The following is a 20,447-nucleotide window of genomic DNA, read 5'->3' on the forward strand; positions in this document are numbered from 1 at the left end:
TATTATGAAGCAATGAACTGCATTCTTATGAGCCATATAGCAAGCAAGTGCATGGAAAAAGAAACAATTCAAAATTGTAAATAGTGTTGGATTTATTGAAAGCATTTTAGCAATAATTAGTTGATTGTCTCTTATTTTAATGTGAGCATTTTATGACCCATTTGCAATGTCTTTGTGGATTTCCACACATTTGGGTTCCCAATGGACCAATGTACCATAATAATGGCAATTGCTTGTTTGTCTTCTTGGTGCATTTGACTGATAACCCTCTATATCAGAGCTAGCTCTATTTTTTGGATTCCATATATCCCTTCAATTGCAAGGACCATGATGCTAATGCAAGGAAGATAATGATGCTTGATGATGCTGAGAAGGTTTGCCATGACTATGTGAATAGTTAGCTCTAACTTGATGGTCATTTTTACCTGAATTATATTGATTTTTTTCCTCTACGTCTATGGAGACCTCTACCTCTAGTAGAGAATATGTGTTCATGATTCTTTGAATATGTCATGCAACTTCTCCACATTTTCTCTTGCATACTAATATCATGCATGACTTCAAAGTGTGGTGGAGGATCTATAGTGACCTTAGTTATCACAAATTACTCAAAGTCTTTGCCTAAACCATTCAATGAGATTTGAACTAGCCCTTCATTCTTTGCTTCTTGACCAATTGATGCTAATTAATTTGCAACCTCTTTAAGTCAGACAAGGTAATTCACTTCTTATTCTATAATTTCTTCACATTATTTAGTTGATTCTATGGCATGATAGTTTTGGACATATTCTTGGCATTGAATCTATTGCCTGATGCTTTCCATGCATTGATTAGGGGTATCCTTTCTTTAATAATTGGGATCATGGTGTCCTTATACTAAATTAATGATTATAGACTTGTGAGTGTCAAAGACTATTCCTTTCATTGACTAAAAGAGGTTGGTAAATAAATAAATAAAAATAGCCAAAATGTCTTCGAAATTATGGCATTTATGAAAGATCATAGTGGTAGGGAGAGAAGCAAGCTAACACTAGGAATGGAAAGGAAAGATAACAAGCATAATGGAAATGAAATGGAAAGAAAATGAAAGAAATGGACAAGTACTCACATGATACCAAAGAGCTTGATGTTGATGGATATCATAGACCATAGACAAGTACAAAACTATATTGTGTGACACTAGACTCTAGAAAGCCATAGTCTATATGGGATAACTCCCAATATGACACGTGGCATGTCTAGGACTCACTAGACTATAAAACACACCTAGACCACCTAGAACACTCATTTTAGACTCACCTTGGCTTCATATTCCAACACCCCCCCATGAAGGCAAGATGAGAGACTACTGGAATGGAACCAAGAACAAAACATGACAATGACAATCATCAAACTGTGCATCCCATGTAACTCAGAGGCTAAATTTTGAGCGTGTTCAGAGGTTGATCCAAGCACTCTCATGGCTTGAGACTCAACATGCTCAGAGGCTCACGTTATAGCATGGCTACACGACTAGCTCATAGGTCTAGGAATACACCAACATCCTGGAACTCGGCCAGGCCTGATAACGAGACCTATCAAAGCCAATACATATGGCTCCCGCAGTACATCCCCCCTTTGCTTCATAATAGGACATGTTAGGAAGCCACACACCAAAAAATAGGAAAACCAATACATCTTTTTAGGAGGACTATCCAAGGCAGAGGACCTTTAGACTCAATAAAAACAAAAAATTCTTAATATATATCATTTTAGGGGGACTACCCAGTGCAGAGGACTTCAAAATAACATCAAGCATGTAGTAATAATAAAAATAGATCTCTTAGAAGTAAGAGATGTCCCCCAAGTAGCTAAGGCACATGTGTGCACATCCCTGCGAGTCGATGACAACGTCGATGAAGCACTAAGTAGGAATTACCCAAAACATGTGTCAGTGAAGTCCATGGGGTAGCTACATGGAGCAATCACATGATGACTCTCAAAATGTCGGAAGGAGAGTCACCAATGTCGAAGTAGAAGCCTCAGGTACCACGACCAATCAGGAAGTCAATCAATGCGAAGTACTTCAAATACCAATCGAATAAGCAATGTTGAAGAAGTCGTTTGTTGATGTAGATTGTTGATGTAGAGTGGTCTACATCAAGCTCTATGTAATGCACTAATCAGAGAGATCACTGTAGTGGAGTGTGTCAAAGTAGTATCAGAGAACTCACATCTAGCTCAAGAATTCTTCACTAAAGTTTGGAGTGGCCACATGAAGGAGTCACCGCAATGTCAAGAGCTCACATCAAGTGATAGGAAGAGAAGCCAGAGGCAGCGTGGAACTTCTTCATGGCAGATAGAAGTAGGACAGCAACTCCAAGAGAATGACGAGCAGAATACGGGCACTAACTTGCAGGCAGCAGCTCTAAGAGAATGTCGGACAGAAGGAGCAAATGGTGGGTTGGATCAGAGGTCAACGATGAAGAGGATGGACAGCTCCACGTTGAGTTGGCTACATCATGCTTGGGCTATCAAATCATTGCGCTCTAGAACAAAATTCGCGCGCAGAAACAAATTTCGTCACTTCTTGCAAGGGCTATAACTTTTCACAAATAACTCGGATTGCAATGATGTAAAAACAAAATTTGTAGTACTCAAGGTCCTCTACAACTTTGCTGAAGACATAAAGCCGTGATTCTACTTCTAGATCCAGATAGAAGCATCATATCGTTTGTAGGTCACATAAAGATGTAGCTGAAGGAAGGAGAAGAGAGGTGGCAAATCATGGCGTGGAGAAGAGAGCTCAAGGAAGGAGAGAAGAGGGAAACCTTCCAAGGAGGATGAGGTAGAGTAGCTTCATTTGCCTCCCTCACCTCAACCTCTTGGAAGGGAAAGGGAAAGAGAGAACACGGCTAGTAATATGGCTCTGATACCACATGAAAGATCATAGTGGTAGGGAGAGAAGCAAGCTAACACTAGGAATGTAAAGGAAAGATAACAAGCATAATGGAAATGAAATGGAAAGAAAATGAAAGCAATGGACAAGTACTCACATGATACCAAAGAGCTTGATGTTGACGGATATCATAGACAATAGACAAGTACAACACTATATAGTGTGACACTAGACTCTAGAAAGCCATAGTGTATATGGGATAACTCCCAATATGACATGTGGCATGTCTAGGACTCACTAGACTATAAAACACACCTAGACCACCTAGAACACTCATTTTAGATTCACGTTGGCTTCATATTCCAACAATTTAATATTCCTTTAAAATACCCAAAATGGATTTACAAGTGCACAATTTGACTCTTTTGAAGGTGTTAGTGAGGATTCCACTAAAACCAAACCAAAGATGATCAGAACATGGCCAAATATGCTAAAAATAATATGTTGATTGATGCACTGCTTGCCATGGATAGTGATGGCAAAAGATAAGTATAATAGCCTCATAATGATGTGGGTATCATGTACTTTAAGTGTGTGGAATCAACAAAGGGCTAAAGCAAGTCAATGTCTCAGGATATCTTTATCAAGATCTAGTTTCATTTGCTAGATGTTCACCTTCTTTAGCTAGTGAAGGAACAAGTGACACTAAGCTAGAGGATCTACTAACTCTATTACGGACTAATAAAAAGATTATAAGTAATCAATACTTGGCTCTTATGCATACCCTTTCGATTCTAGTTGAGTTTTCTATTTATCAATTGGACCATCCTGTTAGATATCAATGCTTCACTCTCGTGTAACTACGCGAGAACCAGCTAACTCTACTTGTAAGCCCCCCATATGAGGAGAAGGCATTTGAGTAGCTCGGTTATCCGGTAGGTCTTGGTTTGGACACCAGATGGGGGCCATGTGTGGCCTAATGGCTGGATGGCTTTAGATAGAGTTGGCACACTGCCAACTAGGCTACATGCATGTGCGGGAAGGCATCCCTTGACTGACCGCACTGAGGGTAGACGGAGCATTTCCCGAGGTAGCCCACTCTCGGGTTGCGGGGCCCATTTGGAGCCTCAGATGATCCTGGATGGCTTTGGGCCGAACAGTGACCATAGGTTAATTGCTCTGTTTGCACACTGGTTCTATCGTATGGTCGGTGGCCTATTTCGAGACCAACCCTCAGTCGACCATTTTGGGCGGACTGGGTCAGCCACCCAATTGAGCCTAACTGACTACGATTGGTGGCTATATAAGAGCAAGCCCATGAAGCCCATTTCATCACTGGCTACAGCAACCCTGATTCCTTAGCATCCAGCCTCCGTCTTCTACTGTTTCCAGCACGCCATCGAAGCTTCTTTCACAGGAGCGCACGGTTGGGAGGCAGCGCCATCTATTGTATCAGTTCTACAGTAATCAAATTTTTTATTCTCCATACTATCTTGTTTTCTCTCTTGCATAAGAGATCCTGTTATCTGTTGAGCATAGACATTGTATTATTTTCTTACACATCCGCATTGTATTTGTCTCGATAAATCCAACTACATCCGATAAAACTTCTGTTTTTACAAAGAGGAAAAATTTGCGATATTTGATTTTTCATGATTGGATCTTATTCTTTCATCATAGTTTCTTTCCATATTTGATCTAAAGATGCTTCTACATATCTTGTAGGTTCTTCAACAAGAGAAGACATAAGACAAACAAATGCTTTCTTAGTACTTACATTGCTTGAGAAATAGGTCCTTTTGGATCCATTTAGAGTCTCTTTTAATATGGGAGAATCAATTGTTTGTTGTAACCATAAAACACTTCTAGATAAAATAACCTTCTTGTTTTTATTTTGAGGCCTCCTTTGAACCTTAATCTAATTCTTGTTGGTTCTTGTCATTGCGGTCATCATTTGAGACTAAATGAAGAACTCCTTCCAACTTGATTTTCAATTTTTGCTTTGAATTCTCTAAATGTTTAAAATGATTCACCCTTGCTTTTCAAGGAATTGCTTTGAATTCTCTAAACCTTTAAAACGATTCACCCTTATTTTTCAAGGAATAGACCCATGGTAGAAATAACCAACAAAGATAACATACTATCTAGCTTTGCCGATTGAGATACCACCAACATCGGCATGAATAAGCTCTAATGGAGCATTGGATGTAGGATTGTGTTTTAAGAATAGTTCCCAATGGTTCTCATGATATAATATTTACAAATTTCTTTCCTGAAACGAATGTTCAATAAGCTATGAATGAGCTGCATCCATTGTACAAGAGATGAACTATTACATGTCCAAATCTTTGGGCATGCCATGAAAAGTTTTCTAGAATTGTAATTTAACACTATCCCACCGACCGTCGCCATCCGACTATCACACCGACCATTGCCATAGCAATATCCCGCCGACCGTCGCCATCTGACTATTTCTTCTAGAGGCTCCCTAGGCGAACCCTTCTAGAGGCTTCCTGGCTGTAGGCAAATTCGTTTTGGAGCTTTTGGCAACCCTGGCAACTCTCAAATACCCCACGGACTGCTCTGGTAGTCAAAAACCAGCAAGGCGATTCTGTTACGACAGCCCTGGAGCACTTTCCCAGTATGTGACTTGCCTCTCTCCGTCTTCCTATGGTCCAAAAACTGCCTCAAAGAAAATTTCGACTTTTATTCTTGTTTCCCAAGCTAGCTTGCCAAACGTGGCCCATGGAGCTATTTTTAGCAGTGGATTTTTACCCCTCTCTTGCCCTTCAGCTCCTTGCCTAGGTCCATGGAATTAATACACAAGATTAGCCTTTTTTACAATTCAAATTAATGAGAGGCCAATCACGGGTCTAGAAAATTCACGTCCCCGTGTGACAGGATGCCCTAGTTGAGGATCAAGGCAGTGTAAGCACTGCCCTGGTAAACTTTCAATCTCAACCCTTTTGGCACTGCTTTCTGCCTGTTAGTTCGGGTGAGTGGTTGAATTTTGTCTAACAAATCATCATGGAATCCATTTAGATAAAGATAGTGGACTATTTTTTGGACAAACAAACGTGGTTAGAATGGGGGTTTATGGAATAGTAAGAGATAGTCATAAATGTCATAGAATAAGAGAGGACATCAGCTGGATTTTGTTGACGGATTGCACCAAAGGTCACGCCACTAGAATTCACAGAGGCATATGCCAGGAACTGGGCTACAAAAACATATGCAGACTTACTATGACAAAATCATTGAAAGAGACTTAAAATGTGAAACACAATACATAGTTAATGCATCTTGAATATGCATTTCTGCTCCAAGTAACTGGTAGAGTTTCCACAATTAGAGACTTCACAACTAATGCACATTCCATCAGCATACTCCACCAGGTCAGCATAACAATTTCTTGCAGTAACATAACAATGCACAATTGTTAAGAGAGCAATAAAAATTTTTGGTCTTAAAAGCCATCCAACAGAAAATCCAACAAATGGAACACCACTTTGCCAAGAGATTTTAGCAATAACCCGTCTAATAGCAGGAAAGAGACTGCATTACTTACAAATGAAAATTCGGTCTTGTTGAAATTGTGCCAACAATGTTGAAGGCCTCCGCGATAAGATCTATAGTGGAGTCTAGGGACTTGTAATCTCCGAGTGTGCTGACTGTACAAATGAGCAGCCAGCTTCTTTGCACATATGTTCAAGGATATAATTCCCTAACTGAGGTTGGATGGGAAACCGAACCCAAACAGGTTCATTAACATACACAGATGTTACCCATTAAGAGCACTATCATCCACATCAAAACCAGCACCTGTCCATGTGTCGGCCTTGGACCTCTGGCCCAGAACTCCCTTTACAAGACCTCCACGTCCTCTTGTGTGGTTTCCTGGTCGAAATGGACTGTTCCGACTGCGAGATTCACCAGGAGCTAGAGCCTTGGATTGAACCCTTTGATCCTCTCTTCCAGGAAAAGGTTTTGTAGCCCTGGCAGGGTCAGTAGCATCTAATTTCTCCAAATTAATCATACTTTGTTTCTCCTGCATGAAAAATGTAAGAATGAATTACATTTCAAATCACCAAAAGGACTAAAATGCAAAATTATCCTGAAGATGAGAATCTAGAGACTATCAAGGCCTCACTTTGAACTCTCCAAGACAAAATCTTTCACCAAAATTATTGAATGTCAAATCAAAACACCTTCTTTGGAGTGATCTACTATGCCTATTTTCCCGGAAAGCAACAATCAAGGATTTATTTTCTTATTCTATGCTTCAAAGACTTGCCAGAATTTGGATTATTCACTGTGTTCAGCTTGAAACACCAACGAAAATATCATGCTTCACCCTGTCACGAACATAATTGAGAAGTGTGCAGTAAATTTTTGCACGAAATCCTGCTCACAGCTCAAATTTTGAGTTGAGAAAGTAAGAACTGACCACCTTTTAAAGAGACTAATCACCCCTTCAACATTGGCCGTGTAATCTGCTTGGTTCTACATAAAGAAAGCGGAGACATACAGATCTCAAAGCATATAAAAAAGCTGGTGAGTCTGAACCATTGAAAACAAAATTGGTTCAGACTCACCAGCTAATAAATGTCATGGACCCTACATGCTGCAAGGATCCACTCTCAGTCCTTGTGGCACATGCCTTGCAACATGGAATCAAAAGGCTTGCTAAAAACAAGGTTAGTATAATGAGGGAGGGTAAGCCATACGGAGCATCTCTGTTACACCAACACCATCTGCCCCCAAGCTAGACAGAACTTTTTATACAGAAGAAAGTCTGGTGTACAGTCAGTCACAAGTCCTTAGATAAACATTATCCATGACAGTTGTAACCAAGCAAATACATCTTCCCCCAAACAATGTCATGTGTAGTTGTCTGCTTTCAACAGTTGATTTCGTAATAGATGGTAGAGTAGAATGTCCTGAATCATAAGTATGATGCAAATGTGGAGATATTGTTAGAAAATGTGATGCAAATGTGGAGATATCATTAGAAAACAGAGGTGGAGGAAACGCTCCCCGCAGCGGAAGATAAACAATGACAGTGCCATGTGCATATTACACAACTCCATATCTCAAGATTAACAATCCTCACATCATTGTTGATCTCATACATGTTCCTCAGCATAGTCCAAGCTGGCAGTGCCGTATCTGCAAGCTGAATATGCGAGAGAACTACGTGCCAATGATAATGGCAAGGGACTCCGCATCACACAATTCCCAATCGCTCCAACTAAAATTATGATAGGATGTGACTGTAGCTCCACTCCTGTCATAATCTCCAACATCATACAAACCACCCAGTGGCTCCAAATCTTCATCTTGCAGAGTGGGTAGTTGCTTCCGTCGAGTTTACCCGCTTCCGCAAAGCGAGGGATGGGCAGGCTAGTGGCCATGAAGAGGATGTGAAGGCTTAGGAATTTTAACACCTATCTAAATCTGGATCACCCTCCTCCTTGCAAGGGTACCTGTCCTTCAGACGTAGACGTCGATTTCTACAAGCTGAACCGAGATCTCGTTTCTCAAGGTCCTTGCCTTCAAGCTCCCAACACTTGTGGATCTCCCTTAGGGATCTAATACCAGGTTAGACAACAGAGGTGGAGGCAACGCTCCCCACAGAGTGGAAGATAAGCCTCAAGATAGTGCCCAAGAATCACACTGTTGGGAATGAGTGGGAGAGAAGAGATGCATCATGACCAGAGTTAGAACACAAGAAGAATCCAAAAGTGTGTTTTATTGATTGTGAGAGAGAAGCCTCTCATTTATAGAGTGGGAGAGAGGGTCTCCTAGATCATAGGCACCTCTCCTGCATCAAAGGTAATCAGCCCTACATCATAGGGACTTCCTAAATCATTAACACCTCCTACAGAAAGCGCCTTCTACTGCATTATCACCTGTGTCATAGACCTAGATAGTACGAAGTGTGCTTTACTACACACACAAACATGTGATTGCTATTAGATGCACACATCCATCTCAGAGCAAGCCCCTGATCAAGAATATCCCAACATACCTCCCCTCAATTGTTTGCCTCGTGCTATGTCAAGGATACATCTAGTCACATAGTTTCACAAGCCATCTCATGGTGGTCAAGGATAAATCTATGGCTAGGATCTCATGCTAGAAAGGGTGCCCAAGGGTCAAGGTCTACAAAAATGGTATAGACCCCCCCGAAATGGTTATCTCCCTTGCATGTACAAGGATTAATCTTAGGCCTTTGTGTGGACCTAGTTTCTCATGTCTGCAAGAGGTACCATGGAGGCAAATATCTCACATGGCCTACATCATATGGTGACCAGAGGTGATTTATAAAGACTATAAGGACTAAAACACATACCCATAACATTCTTTTTGGAGTACTACTCCAAGTAGAGAACCTCAAAATTGACTACATGACCAATTGATGACAAAAGTTCAAAGATGTTGGACTTTAGAAGGCCAATCTTTATCTTCCTCTACTACAAAATTTGTTTCTTCATTTGTTGATGCTACCACAAAATTTGTTACTTCATTTGCTAATGGAGTTCTTTCTTACTGAGCACAAGATTGAGAGAGCATGGTGGGTGGGGAGGGACCCCAACTGAGAGCAGCTCCTAATCATACGGTTCCATGACACTCAGGCACGACTTTCAGCTTTACATCGTAGATCAGTCTTACAAGACCAGCCAGCAATCTCCATGGATGAGGACCTCACTCCACTACACGCTGAGGAGAGGCGCTTCCTGTTAGAGCATCCACTACCAGTAGTCAGCGGGTATACATGGGAGTCTCCCTACAAAGATGAGACGAGGGATACGGAAGGGATCCGAGGGTCACGAGGAGTCGCAGTCCTTTACAGATCCACACTTTTGGGGGGCCATCTCAGTAGAGCAGAGAGATGCACATTCCAGGTTTCTTTGGATTCGGATTCGACACATGGACAACCCGGATCTGTTTATTGCAGTTTGCTACTTCCCCCCTGAGACCTTCCACTTTGCCAGAGATATTCGAGGTGAGGACGAGACATCTTCATTTGCTGCTCTTCATCAGTCCATTGTTGACTTCTCTAGCCGCAGAGAAGTCCTCCTAGTTGGGGACTTCAACGCGAGGACAAGCGCTCGTCAGGCACCACCCCTCAACTTCAAGGATAATTCCACTCGACTGCCAGACATTGACGGGTTTCGGCTAACAGACGAGGACCGTTCACATCTTATGGGTAGGCCCTATTAGACCTCGATAGGATACATGCTCTCATTATCTATAATGGTCTTGACAGATGGCCCGCCTCAGGTGGTTTCACGTGCTTTCCACATGGGGGAGGCTCCAGTGTTGTTGACTACATCATAGGATCCCCTGCCTTCACATCTCGCATCACTGACTTTACCGTAGCACCTCTCCCTCCAAGGGCTGAATCATACCTATCTTTTCTTTAGCATTTCCACTCCCCGTCGCACATCACTTTCCACCCCGCTGAGTTCTTACTCCACCTACCATGATATATGCTTTGATCACAATCACTCAGCTACTTACTCTGGCCGTCTGTACATACTTCTTGCCTACATTAACTTCACACCCCTATTAGAGGATCGTGCTGCCCTAGTCACCTGCTCACTACACGAGGCTGCTCTTCACGCTTTCCCCCACACCACCGCTCCACCCGCCCACCACCCCTGGGACCGTACCCTGTAATAGCTGGTACGATGATGAGTGTAAGGCTTTACGCCGTCGGCTCACATTCGTAACCAAAAACAGTCTTTCAAGCGAACTAGAGACGCTACGCAAGTACTGTCGACTGGTACACAGTAAGAAACTAGACTTTGTTCGCCGAAACGAGAAGAAGCTACTGAACATTTTGTTCAGTAACAACTCTAAGGACTTTTGGTGGAGATTTCTAGAGGGACGGTCCCTCTCGCAACTCACTGACACTCAGGTGTGGTTTGATTATGCACGCACAATCTACGATATCCCAAATCAGCCAATCCCTAACCTCTCACATATGGCACGTCCCACATCCTGCACCCTCTTCACTAAGGGGGGGTAAAAAATGCCGTAATGAACTTTCATAATGGCCGAGCGAAGGATCATGAGGGACTATGCACTGAGTTCATTGCATATGGGATTAACCTCCTAGCCCTGATCGTAGCAAAGCTATTAAATGAAGCTGTTTATTTGGGGTTTCCACGCACCTGGACCATTAATACTATCTCACCCATTCACAAGGCAGGGAATCCCATGAGCCCAGAGAACTACAGGAGCATTATGATTGGACATGTCATGTCCAAGATTTATGCATCAGTACTTGATTCCAAGGTCAGCAGATTTGCGGAGTGTGGAGGACTTAGAGCAGTAGGATAGGCCGAATTTCGACGTGATCATGGGACCATGGACCACATTCTCACCCTCAGATGTATCATCGAGGAGGTGAGGGCATGGAAGCAAAGGGTTTACTGTTGCTTTGTGGATTTCCGCAAGGCATTTGGCACGGTCCCGAGAGCCCGCCTCATACGGCACCTACAAGATTTGGGTTACGACCAAGAGATCATTTGGGCTGTGGCACTTTACGAGAGAGTTTCAGGTAGAGTCTGGGCAGGATCTGGGTGGACAGACGAGATCATGAGCACTATCGGGGTCAAACAAGGATGTCCATTATCACCTACCTTGTTTGGACTCTACATTGACGAGCTTGAGACAGTGATGCAGACACAGGGGGGGTAGTTGCTCTCTTGTGGGCACGCTGATCCGGATATTGATTTATGCACATGATGTGGCCCTCTTGTCTTCCTCGGCAGAGGAGCTCCAGAGACACCTTGACGCACTACAGTCCTTTTGTGAGTCTCATGATTTGAAGGCCAACCTGGGTGAAACCAAGGTTATGATCTTCAATACATCTCGAGAGTGCCAGGAGCAATTCACATTTGATGGGTCACCGGTTGAGGTAGTTTCATCATACACTTATCTTGGGGTCGTCTTTTCCAGATCCATCTTCACTATGAGACCCGCGATGCAGGCATGCTTGAGCAGAGGATATGCTTCATTAGCCAGACTAGAGAGGTAGTGCTTCCGCTCTCACTTTCAGGATCCACGGACCAAAGGGTTGCTTTTTGACTCCTTGGTCCGCCCAACGGGGATGTATGGCAGTCCATGCTGGGGGCCAGACTTGTCAGATACAAAGGGACCTGCTCCCTTGCCCCCAGACCTGCATTGCTCTCTGCTCCCAGCTCGATTTGCATCCCCATCCGTACAGTCCGTACGACTGTACGGATGCCCGTTCAAACAACGTACAAGCTGCTCTACCCGTCGCACCTACTCCGTATCTACAATGGTACGTACAAGCTGCTCCGCCCGTCACACCTGCTCCGTACAACAGCACGTGCACCGTACAACGGTGCGTGCATCATACAAAGGTACCTATGTCGTACTTGCACTGTACCTACAGTACCTATGCAGAAACTTCCCTGTTCAAGGTACTTGCGCCGTACACATTCCGTACAGGTGACCTACACCGTACAGATTCCGTACAGGTGACATGCACCATACAGATTCCGTAAAAGATACATGCTCTCCGTACGATCTTCCGTACAAGTATACCTGCAGATCAGCCGTCATCACCTTGTACCTGATTTTCGTACACACGTACATGTAGAACAGCTGACCGTACAGCTTGTACTTGCTCCGGGTGTTCCGTACAGTTTCGCACGTGCGAATCTACCTACAGGTTCCATACCTGTTTTGGGCATTGGCTGTGAACTAGGTTCTTGGTTCCTGCTTGCTATAACCCTTTTTGGGTCTCACTACACTCATCTACAGACATTTGTACTTTTGGGGCTTTTGTAGGACATTGGCAAATTTGGGGCTTTTAGTTCTTTTCACTTCCTTTAGTTGCAATTTCTTGCAAGACATTGGAGCTTTGGGATTTGGTCTGCAATTTCTTGTTTAGATTGCAGGACATTGGGTCAGATTGTAGGACATTGAGTCACATTTGCAGGACATTGGGTCAGACTGCAAGACATTGGGTCACATTTGCAAAATCTCAACAAAATTTGGGGCTTTTATGTATTTTGCCCTCTTTTTGGCCTCTTTGCCCTCATTAAATTTGGGGGGCTTTTGCCAGATTTGTTGTTTTTTGCAGTGAACATTGCCTAACACAGTCACATTTCGGTCAAATTTGCATTTGCCCTTTGATTTGGGCTGGAAATTTGCAGGACATTCACTTGCAGACATTTGCTGTCATTTTTTGGACAGCCACCTCTTTGCAGTGATAGCCTTGAGGCTTTTGTGTTTTCAGGTCTTTTCTTTTCAGGGTATCCCATTTGCAATGGCTGGCAACAATCATGATCTATTTGGCATTCTTCGTGAAGATGATAAGTTGGATGGCACCAACTATCCGATGTGGTGTTATTTTATGAAACATATTCTTGTTGCAAGGCATTTTTTGAATATTGTTTCTAGGGTTGATCTGAGCCAGCCAATGCTAAAGTGGCTGCCCCTACTGCTGGTCCCTCTGCAGAGGGTATTCCTCCTGATGCTTTATCCTCTAGCACCCTTGCTGTTGCTCCTCCAACTCAGGAACAAACAAGATGGGATGCGAGAGATGCAAATGCACATTCCTGTAGTGCTTTATCATGCAAGACAATCATTTTTCCATACATCCGGTCTTGCATGACAAGCAAAGGATGCTTGGGACAAATTGGCTTCTCTTTATCAGATTCGCAATGAGGCACGTGTTGCATATTTAAGAAGGCAATTGCAGGAAGTCAGTATGAATGAATGTAGTCCTCTATGGATGCATACCTGACAAAGGTCAAGGACCTCATGGAACAACTTGCCAATATTGATGAGGTGGTGCCAAATTCTCAGCTTGTCAGTACCACATTCAATGGACTGCCAGATACATATCAAGGGTTTGCTACAACCCTTCGATTAGTGGCCATGGGTAATCCAGACCACTACTCTTTTGATCAGCTAGTCACTTTGCTTCTGCAGGAAGAGCAAAGTCGTGCTAATAGACAAGCTATTATTCCTGATCATGCATTTGCTTCCCAGCAGATAGGAAAAGGCAAGGCTTCCAAGCCTATGGGCAAGCCTAAATATGCGCCTAACAGTGGCAATTCATCCAATGCATCTAAAAATACAGCAGATAAGTCAAAGAAGAAAAGGTGCAACTATTGTCGAAAGCCATGCCATGAAATTTTAGAATGTAGGAAGCGCATTGCTTCGGAGAAAAAGAAAGCAGGATTGACAATTAATGCCTAACATGCAATTGAATCCCACGAGCCAACAGATGCCTCACATGCACATGCTCTCCAAGATGATTGGGCATGGGCTGTCCATTGCTCCTTTGATCCCTCCCAAGTTGATGCATTCTTTACTGCTAATGATGCTCAATCTTGGTATTTTGATAGTGGTGCTTCCAAGCACGTCACATCTTGCAAACAGTTGTTTCATTCCTTAGCTAATGCACCTCAAGGGGGGACTGTCACATGTGCTAATAATGCCTCCTATGCTGTAAAAGGAATTGGACATGTGCAGCTCACATCCATTTCAAGCCATCATGTCACTCTGACTAATGTTCTTTTTGTTCCTGGAATTGAAGTCAACTTGATTTCAATTTCAACAATTGCCACTTCAGATTTCAGAGTGATTTTTGATGGATACGGATGCCTAGTATATGATCTTCGTGATGACAATGCCATAGTTCTCACTGGCACTTTGAAAAAGGGGCTTTATCACCTTGATGATCACTCAGTTGCACTCTCTATTGAAGCATTTGCTATTTCAGATTCACAGCTTGCTGAAACTCATCTTTGGCATGAGAGGATAAGTCATCTCAATTATAGAGCTCTTGCCAAGTTACATTCACAGGACATGGCAAATGATGTACCTCACTCACACAGTTTCCAAACATGTATGTGAGGGTTGTCTTTTGGGTAAGATGCATCGGTTTCCTTTTCAAAAGAATTGTCCAAAACTCTCACAAAGGAAATTGCAGCTAGTGCACAATGATGTATGTGGCCCAATGAGGACAAATGCCATTGGGGGCTACAAATATTTCATGACTCTCATTGATGACTTCACAAGATATTGCTGGGTATATGCTTTAAAAGCCAAATCTAAAGTGTTCTCATGCTTTCAAAGGTGGCTGAATATGGTTGAGAATGAATCAGGATGCAAGCTTGTCACCCTCAACACAGATAGGGGGGGAGAGTATATGTCAAAGGAGTTTGATGCATTTTTGTCTTCACGGGGCATTGTTCACTCATGTACTACTCCTTACACTCCTCAGCATAATCCTGTTCCTGAAAGGAAGAACAGGTCCACTATGGAGATGGCCAGATGCATGCTTAAGGCCAAGTCCTTGCCCAATAAATTTTGGCTTGATGCAATGATGTGTGCCAACTATGTGCTGAATAGATCACCTACAAGGGCATTGAGGACTGTTACACCTTATGAAGCATGGAAAGCAGGAAGCCTTTGAGAGTTTTTGGGTCTCTTGCATATGTTCACGTACCATCTCAGCTGAGACATAAGCTTGATGACAAGGCAATCAAATGCATATTTATTGGTTACAGCCAGGAGAGCAGAGGGTATTGGTTATACCAACCAAATATTGGGAAGATTATTGTCAGTACCATCTCAGCTGAGACATAAGCTTGATGACAAGGCAATCAAATGCATATTTATTGGTTACAGCCAGGAGAGCAGAGGGTATTGGTTATACCAACCAAATATTGGGAAGATTATTGTCAGTAGAGATGTCATCTTTGCTGAACATTCGGCTTCTCCTCTTGTGGACTGCAAAGCTAAGCCAGAAATTGACATGTTTGATGCCTTTGACTCTTGGTTACCTCTACTTTCCTCAGAAGGAGACTTTGACCAGCAACATGAGCCTCCAGCAGGCCCTCCAACAAGCAATGATCAGCCAGTACCCCATGCTGATTTGCAGGTTTCTCTTCCAGCACAAAATGATCCCACTATTCATGATGCAGTGATTGAAGAAAGAGCTGTCAATAGACAGCAAAGGCAAGTTCCCAGATGGCTTCTTGACACATTGAGGGACAACAAATAAGATCAACCTCTTGCTGCCCGGACAAGATCAGGTAATAGACAAATGCATGGTCACTTTCTTGAGTTTGCACTCCTTGCTACAGCTTGCAATGAAGAGCCTTTGTGCCATAAAAATGCTTTTGACAGCAAAGAGTGGATGGATGCAATGAAAGCTGAGTTACAATCCATTGCCAAAAATGACACATGGGAATTAGTAGATCTCCCTCCTGGCAAGCATGCCATTGGTACCCGGTGGGTCTACAAATTAAAAAGGAAATCTAATGGCAGCATAGATCGACACAAAGCCCATCTTGTTGCAAAAGGGTATGCCCAACAACAAGGCATTGACTTTGAGGAGACAAGGCTGATTTGCAGCAAGCTTTTGAAATGTCAGACATGGGACAGCTACACTATTATTTGGGCATTCAGTTTGCTCACGTTGAGGGGGGTATCATGATGGCACAGTCCAAGTATATTGGACAGTTCCTTGATCGTTTTCAGTTTGAGGATTGCAAGCCAATCTCTACTCCAGTGGACCCCGGCTTTAAATTTTCAGCTCATGATGGGAGCCCACCATGTGATATCACTCTTTACCAGCAGGCTGTTGGATGTCTCACTTACTTATGCCACACCAGACCTGACTTACAGTATGCAGTATCCCAGCTCAGCAGGTTCATGCACATGCCCAGTTCATAGCATTGGCAGGCAGTGAAGAGAGTCTTCAGATATCTCAAAGGCACTCAGGATTTAGCCCTCTTCTATGGTGATCATGGTTCACTTACCATGCATGCTTACACGGATAGTGACTGGGCAGGTTGTTCCGACACCAGAGTGTCACATACTGGCAATTGTTTTTTGCTTGGCAGTTCATGTATCTCTTGGCTCAGCAAGAAGCAACCAACAATTGCCACATCTAGCTGTGAGGCTGAGTACAGGGCAGCCTTCACCGCTACAGTAGAGTGTGTCTGACTTCGACAATTAGTTACAAATCTTGGTATTCACCAGACATCCTACAGTAGCGAATACCAGATCAGCCGTCATATTGAAGTTCACTATCATTATGTTCGAGAGCGATTGTCAACAGGAGACAGAGAGTTGTCCTACCTTATCATTATGTTCGAGAGCGGTTGTCAACAGGAGACAGAGAGTTGGCCATTGCGTGTAATCCAATGTTTCATGCGCGTACCAAGCATATTGAAGTTCACTATCATTATGTTCGAGAGCGGTTGTCAACAGGAGACAGAGAGTTGTCCTACCTTCCCACAGAGGACAACATAGCAGATATATTTACAAAGGCACTTCCTTGTCCAAGTTCGAAGTCTTCCGACAGGCTTTACACTTGGTTCCCTTTGTTACATAATCTGACATACCTTGTACATTCATAGGTGGCTATATCCTTTTGGATAAACATGTGCCACCGTGACCAGAAAATACTAGGTATTCCGAGACGTTTCCAAAATACTTCAGCCCATACCATGGAGGGGGGTTTGTAGGCCATCTTCTCTCGGTCGTAGTGATGCCCTATGGGCCCTGGTATGTGCCTTGTAGGCATAGTTATAGGCACTTTAGTGTTTTAGTGCCTTTTATGCCACATAGGACATTTAGTCCTATGTGACACCTAGGACACTTAGTCCTAGGGTCTATCCTTATGTACCTTGTATTTTCATTTTCTTAAGTCTAGTTGACGTGACGGCCTATCAGCCTTGACTCTTGTACTTGCTCACACACTCACCGTACCTACAGCTATTGCCAGTTTTATTTGAATTAAACCACTTATTTTGTCTACTGGGGGGCTGCACCAGTATTTTAATCGACTGAATATTTTTAAACCAGGTGTAGCCTACGAGTCATATTTACCTCATGCAGCCCAAAAAAGTATAACCAAACAAGGGTGCAGCCTGATATTAAGACATGCAAAAATGGCATAGCTTTACGTTGAGTTAGCTCTTGATCTTTACGTTGAGTTAGCTCTTGATCCATTGAAGATTTACAAAATTTACACAAACTTTAATTGTTTCATGTTACCCATAGATGTATTCATACTCGATAAGTACAACCAAGATGAGACAAGCATAAATATGATGCCATCCAAAATGCCTGCTGGGAATTATGGAATTTAAGTTACAATACCAACAATATCTAACTATGGAATATTGAGGAACTAAATGAATACGGAAACACTTCAGTGCTGCAACTAACATTTTTGCACACTTGCTCTGCAATTGTGAATGGTACATAGATACAAATGCACATGCAAATAGAAATAATCGAAGCATACGAAGCATACAATTGTGAATAGGTACACAGATACAAATGCACATGCAAATAGAAATAATTGAAGCATACTGTTAAGCACTACAACCACATCAACCCTTCTCAACAAGGGCTCTGAATAGCTTCTCATGAATGTCTGTATTTTTATTGAAAATCACACATTGGAAGGAGAATCTGCAGATCTTACATTCCCCACGTCTGGCAGTGTTTCCTGCAAACTGCCTTCAGTTTTAGGCAAATTAACACAAGTCTCACTCCCATTCTCCAAATTGATAGGTTGACCTGCAGCACTCGTTGTTTCAGGATTGAGTGCTTCTAGCCTTTTTTTCAGTCCCTCCAAGCGTGAATATTGAGATGCTGCACTCTCTTGAACCTATCAAGGGAAAAGGTCATTCACTTTAAACCAACATTTTCTAGAACCATGTTGTATTGAAGATCTCCTTCAAGTTCACAGATTCAGTGAAATCCTCCCTTGAAATCACTGGTTTTTATAGATGTTGGAAAAATGAACAGCAATAGGCAGAGAAGATGCGAGGCCTACCAGCCGATTGAGGTCCTCACAGAGCCTCTGTTTATTTTCTTCCTCTTCCTTCAATGCTTTCGTGGTAGCCTCCCACACCTAAAACAAAAACTTCTCTAGTTTCAAAAAATGCAACTCTAAAACAAGTCTTTGCACTTGTGATCTTGGATACCCCACTACGTTCAAGGCCGATGCAGATTATACCACAGATCTTGTCGAGTATATGGTCACATCAAGCCATCTTGTATTTTTCCACCTCTAATATTCTTCATAGATTATACCCCTTCCCTAAAGGATAATTTAGTGCCAATGCTTTTCAATGCATTTATTACAATTGTCCGCATCAATAACACAAAGACTTGTCTAGCAATGAGAATCTCAAAATATGGTTAGCACATCAGATACTAAGACCAAAACGATGCAGTGGTATCAAAATATGCAGTCCCACCTTTCTGGCCTGCTCCTCCTTTTGCTTTGCAACCTTAATCTTCTCTGCAGAAAGTTCAATCTTTTTGCGGAGGTGCTCAAGGGCTGGCAAAACAGTGAGTAAAAGGATGATATTAATTCATAACAAAGGATTAGTCTCATGAATAGTTGAAAATGGTGGCACACAAAAATTCATGTACAACCATTCAGCACTGTAATTGAAGAGTTTTGTCCACCACCAGAGACAAACCTGCCTTCTTTGGCCCAGAAGTGAGTTTGATTTCTAGAGCAAGTGAAGCCAATTCTCGTTCAACATTTCGAATTTTCGAATAATTGTCCTGGATATACCTATTCATCACCAAGCTTGATAAGCTAAGGATGTCATTTACAAACATAAAAGAACATACCTAGTATATACATGAAGACTGATTAAAACTTTTGTATGACTTCCAATGGTCACAAACACTCGAAGATACAGGCCCATCAAAGAAGCTGAGGGTCACTAGTCAATTGAGACAATAATCTAGTCACTAGCTTCAGCTTCCTTGTGTAGTTCTTCGGCCATCCTATAAAATCTCAACATGTGAAGTGGCCTTTAAGATTGATTTGTCAGGTGCTATACCTTAAATTTCACCTAACAGAGAGTTTTGACAAGGGGGTGAAAGCAATTGACCTGAAGACAGACTATACATACCATAAAACCCAGTAAATTCAGCTTGTGAAGAAGTCACCGTATGTAGTTGCCAAAGCAACATATCCCAAATAGTTGACATTCATTGGGGAGGATAATTCTTCCAAACAGTGTAAATAAACTAGAAATTGGTAAAATTCAGCAGTCTTCAATATTGTATGACCACCCAAGGTCTTGACCAGGTTCTATAGCGTTTGTGGACCAGTCTCCAGCCGAGGAAGATCTCACTTTTGGCAAGTGGCTCATGGAGGCCTCCCATAGATCGATGGCTGGAGCAGATACCGAGAGATGGTGCATGACAGCATCTAAGTAAGTTTTGTTTTTGGGCTGCAAGAATACTTTCTTGTTGACTTGAAACAGAGGTTTCCTTTTTATTCATGGTAGATGAAAGCGTTGCATTTGGAGATGCGTTAGCATTTACAACATGACTATGGACTCACTTAAATGAGGGAGAGGGGAAATCCTATGAGCTTCACCTTTACGTTGAAATGGCAGACAAGACAGCAGTGAAGAATAACAGAGGGAGCTATGCCCTCTGCCCAACAGCCCAGTGCAATCTCTCTCTCTCTCTCTCTCTCTCTCTCTCTCTCTCTCAGACAAAGCTGTAAGATTTTTCT

General features: G+C 42.6%; 1 protein-coding gene across 2 annotated transcripts in view; it reads right to left on the reverse strand.

Annotated features, from left to right (window-relative positions):
- Window positions 1–6,349: 6,349 nt before the first annotated feature.
- LOC147889414 (junctophilin-like protein) overlaps window positions 6,350–20,447 on the reverse strand; it is a 38,668-nt gene continuing 24,570 nt past the window's right edge. The window contains exons 3-8 of one of the 2 annotated variants that reach the window (XM_087391680.1): window positions 19,390–19,487; window positions 19,162–19,244; window positions 18,735–18,812; window positions 18,381–18,566; window positions 6,695–6,926; window positions 6,350–6,606 (exon numbers count right to left, since the gene is read on the reverse strand). In XM_087391680.1, the coding sequence (XP_087247806.1) occupies window positions 6,587–6,606; window positions 6,695–6,926; window positions 18,381–18,566; window positions 18,735–18,812; window positions 19,162–19,244; window positions 19,390–19,487 (697 nt within the window). In that variant the 3' untranslated portion in view covers window positions 6,350–6,586. Of the gene's footprint in view, window positions 6,927–18,380; window positions 18,567–18,734; window positions 18,813–19,161; window positions 19,245–19,389; window positions 19,488–20,447 lie in introns of both variants that reach the window. The other variant, XM_087391679.1, reaches the window with a different exon arrangement.

Source organism: Dipteris shenzhenensis, chromosome 20, assembly GCF_047967505.1.
Source record: "Dipteris shenzhenensis isolate YYH24624 ecotype China chromosome 20, Dip_SZ_1.0, whole genome shotgun sequence".
NCBI classification, from domain to species: Eukaryota; Viridiplantae; Streptophyta; class Polypodiopsida; order Gleicheniales; family Dipteridaceae; genus Dipteris; species Dipteris shenzhenensis.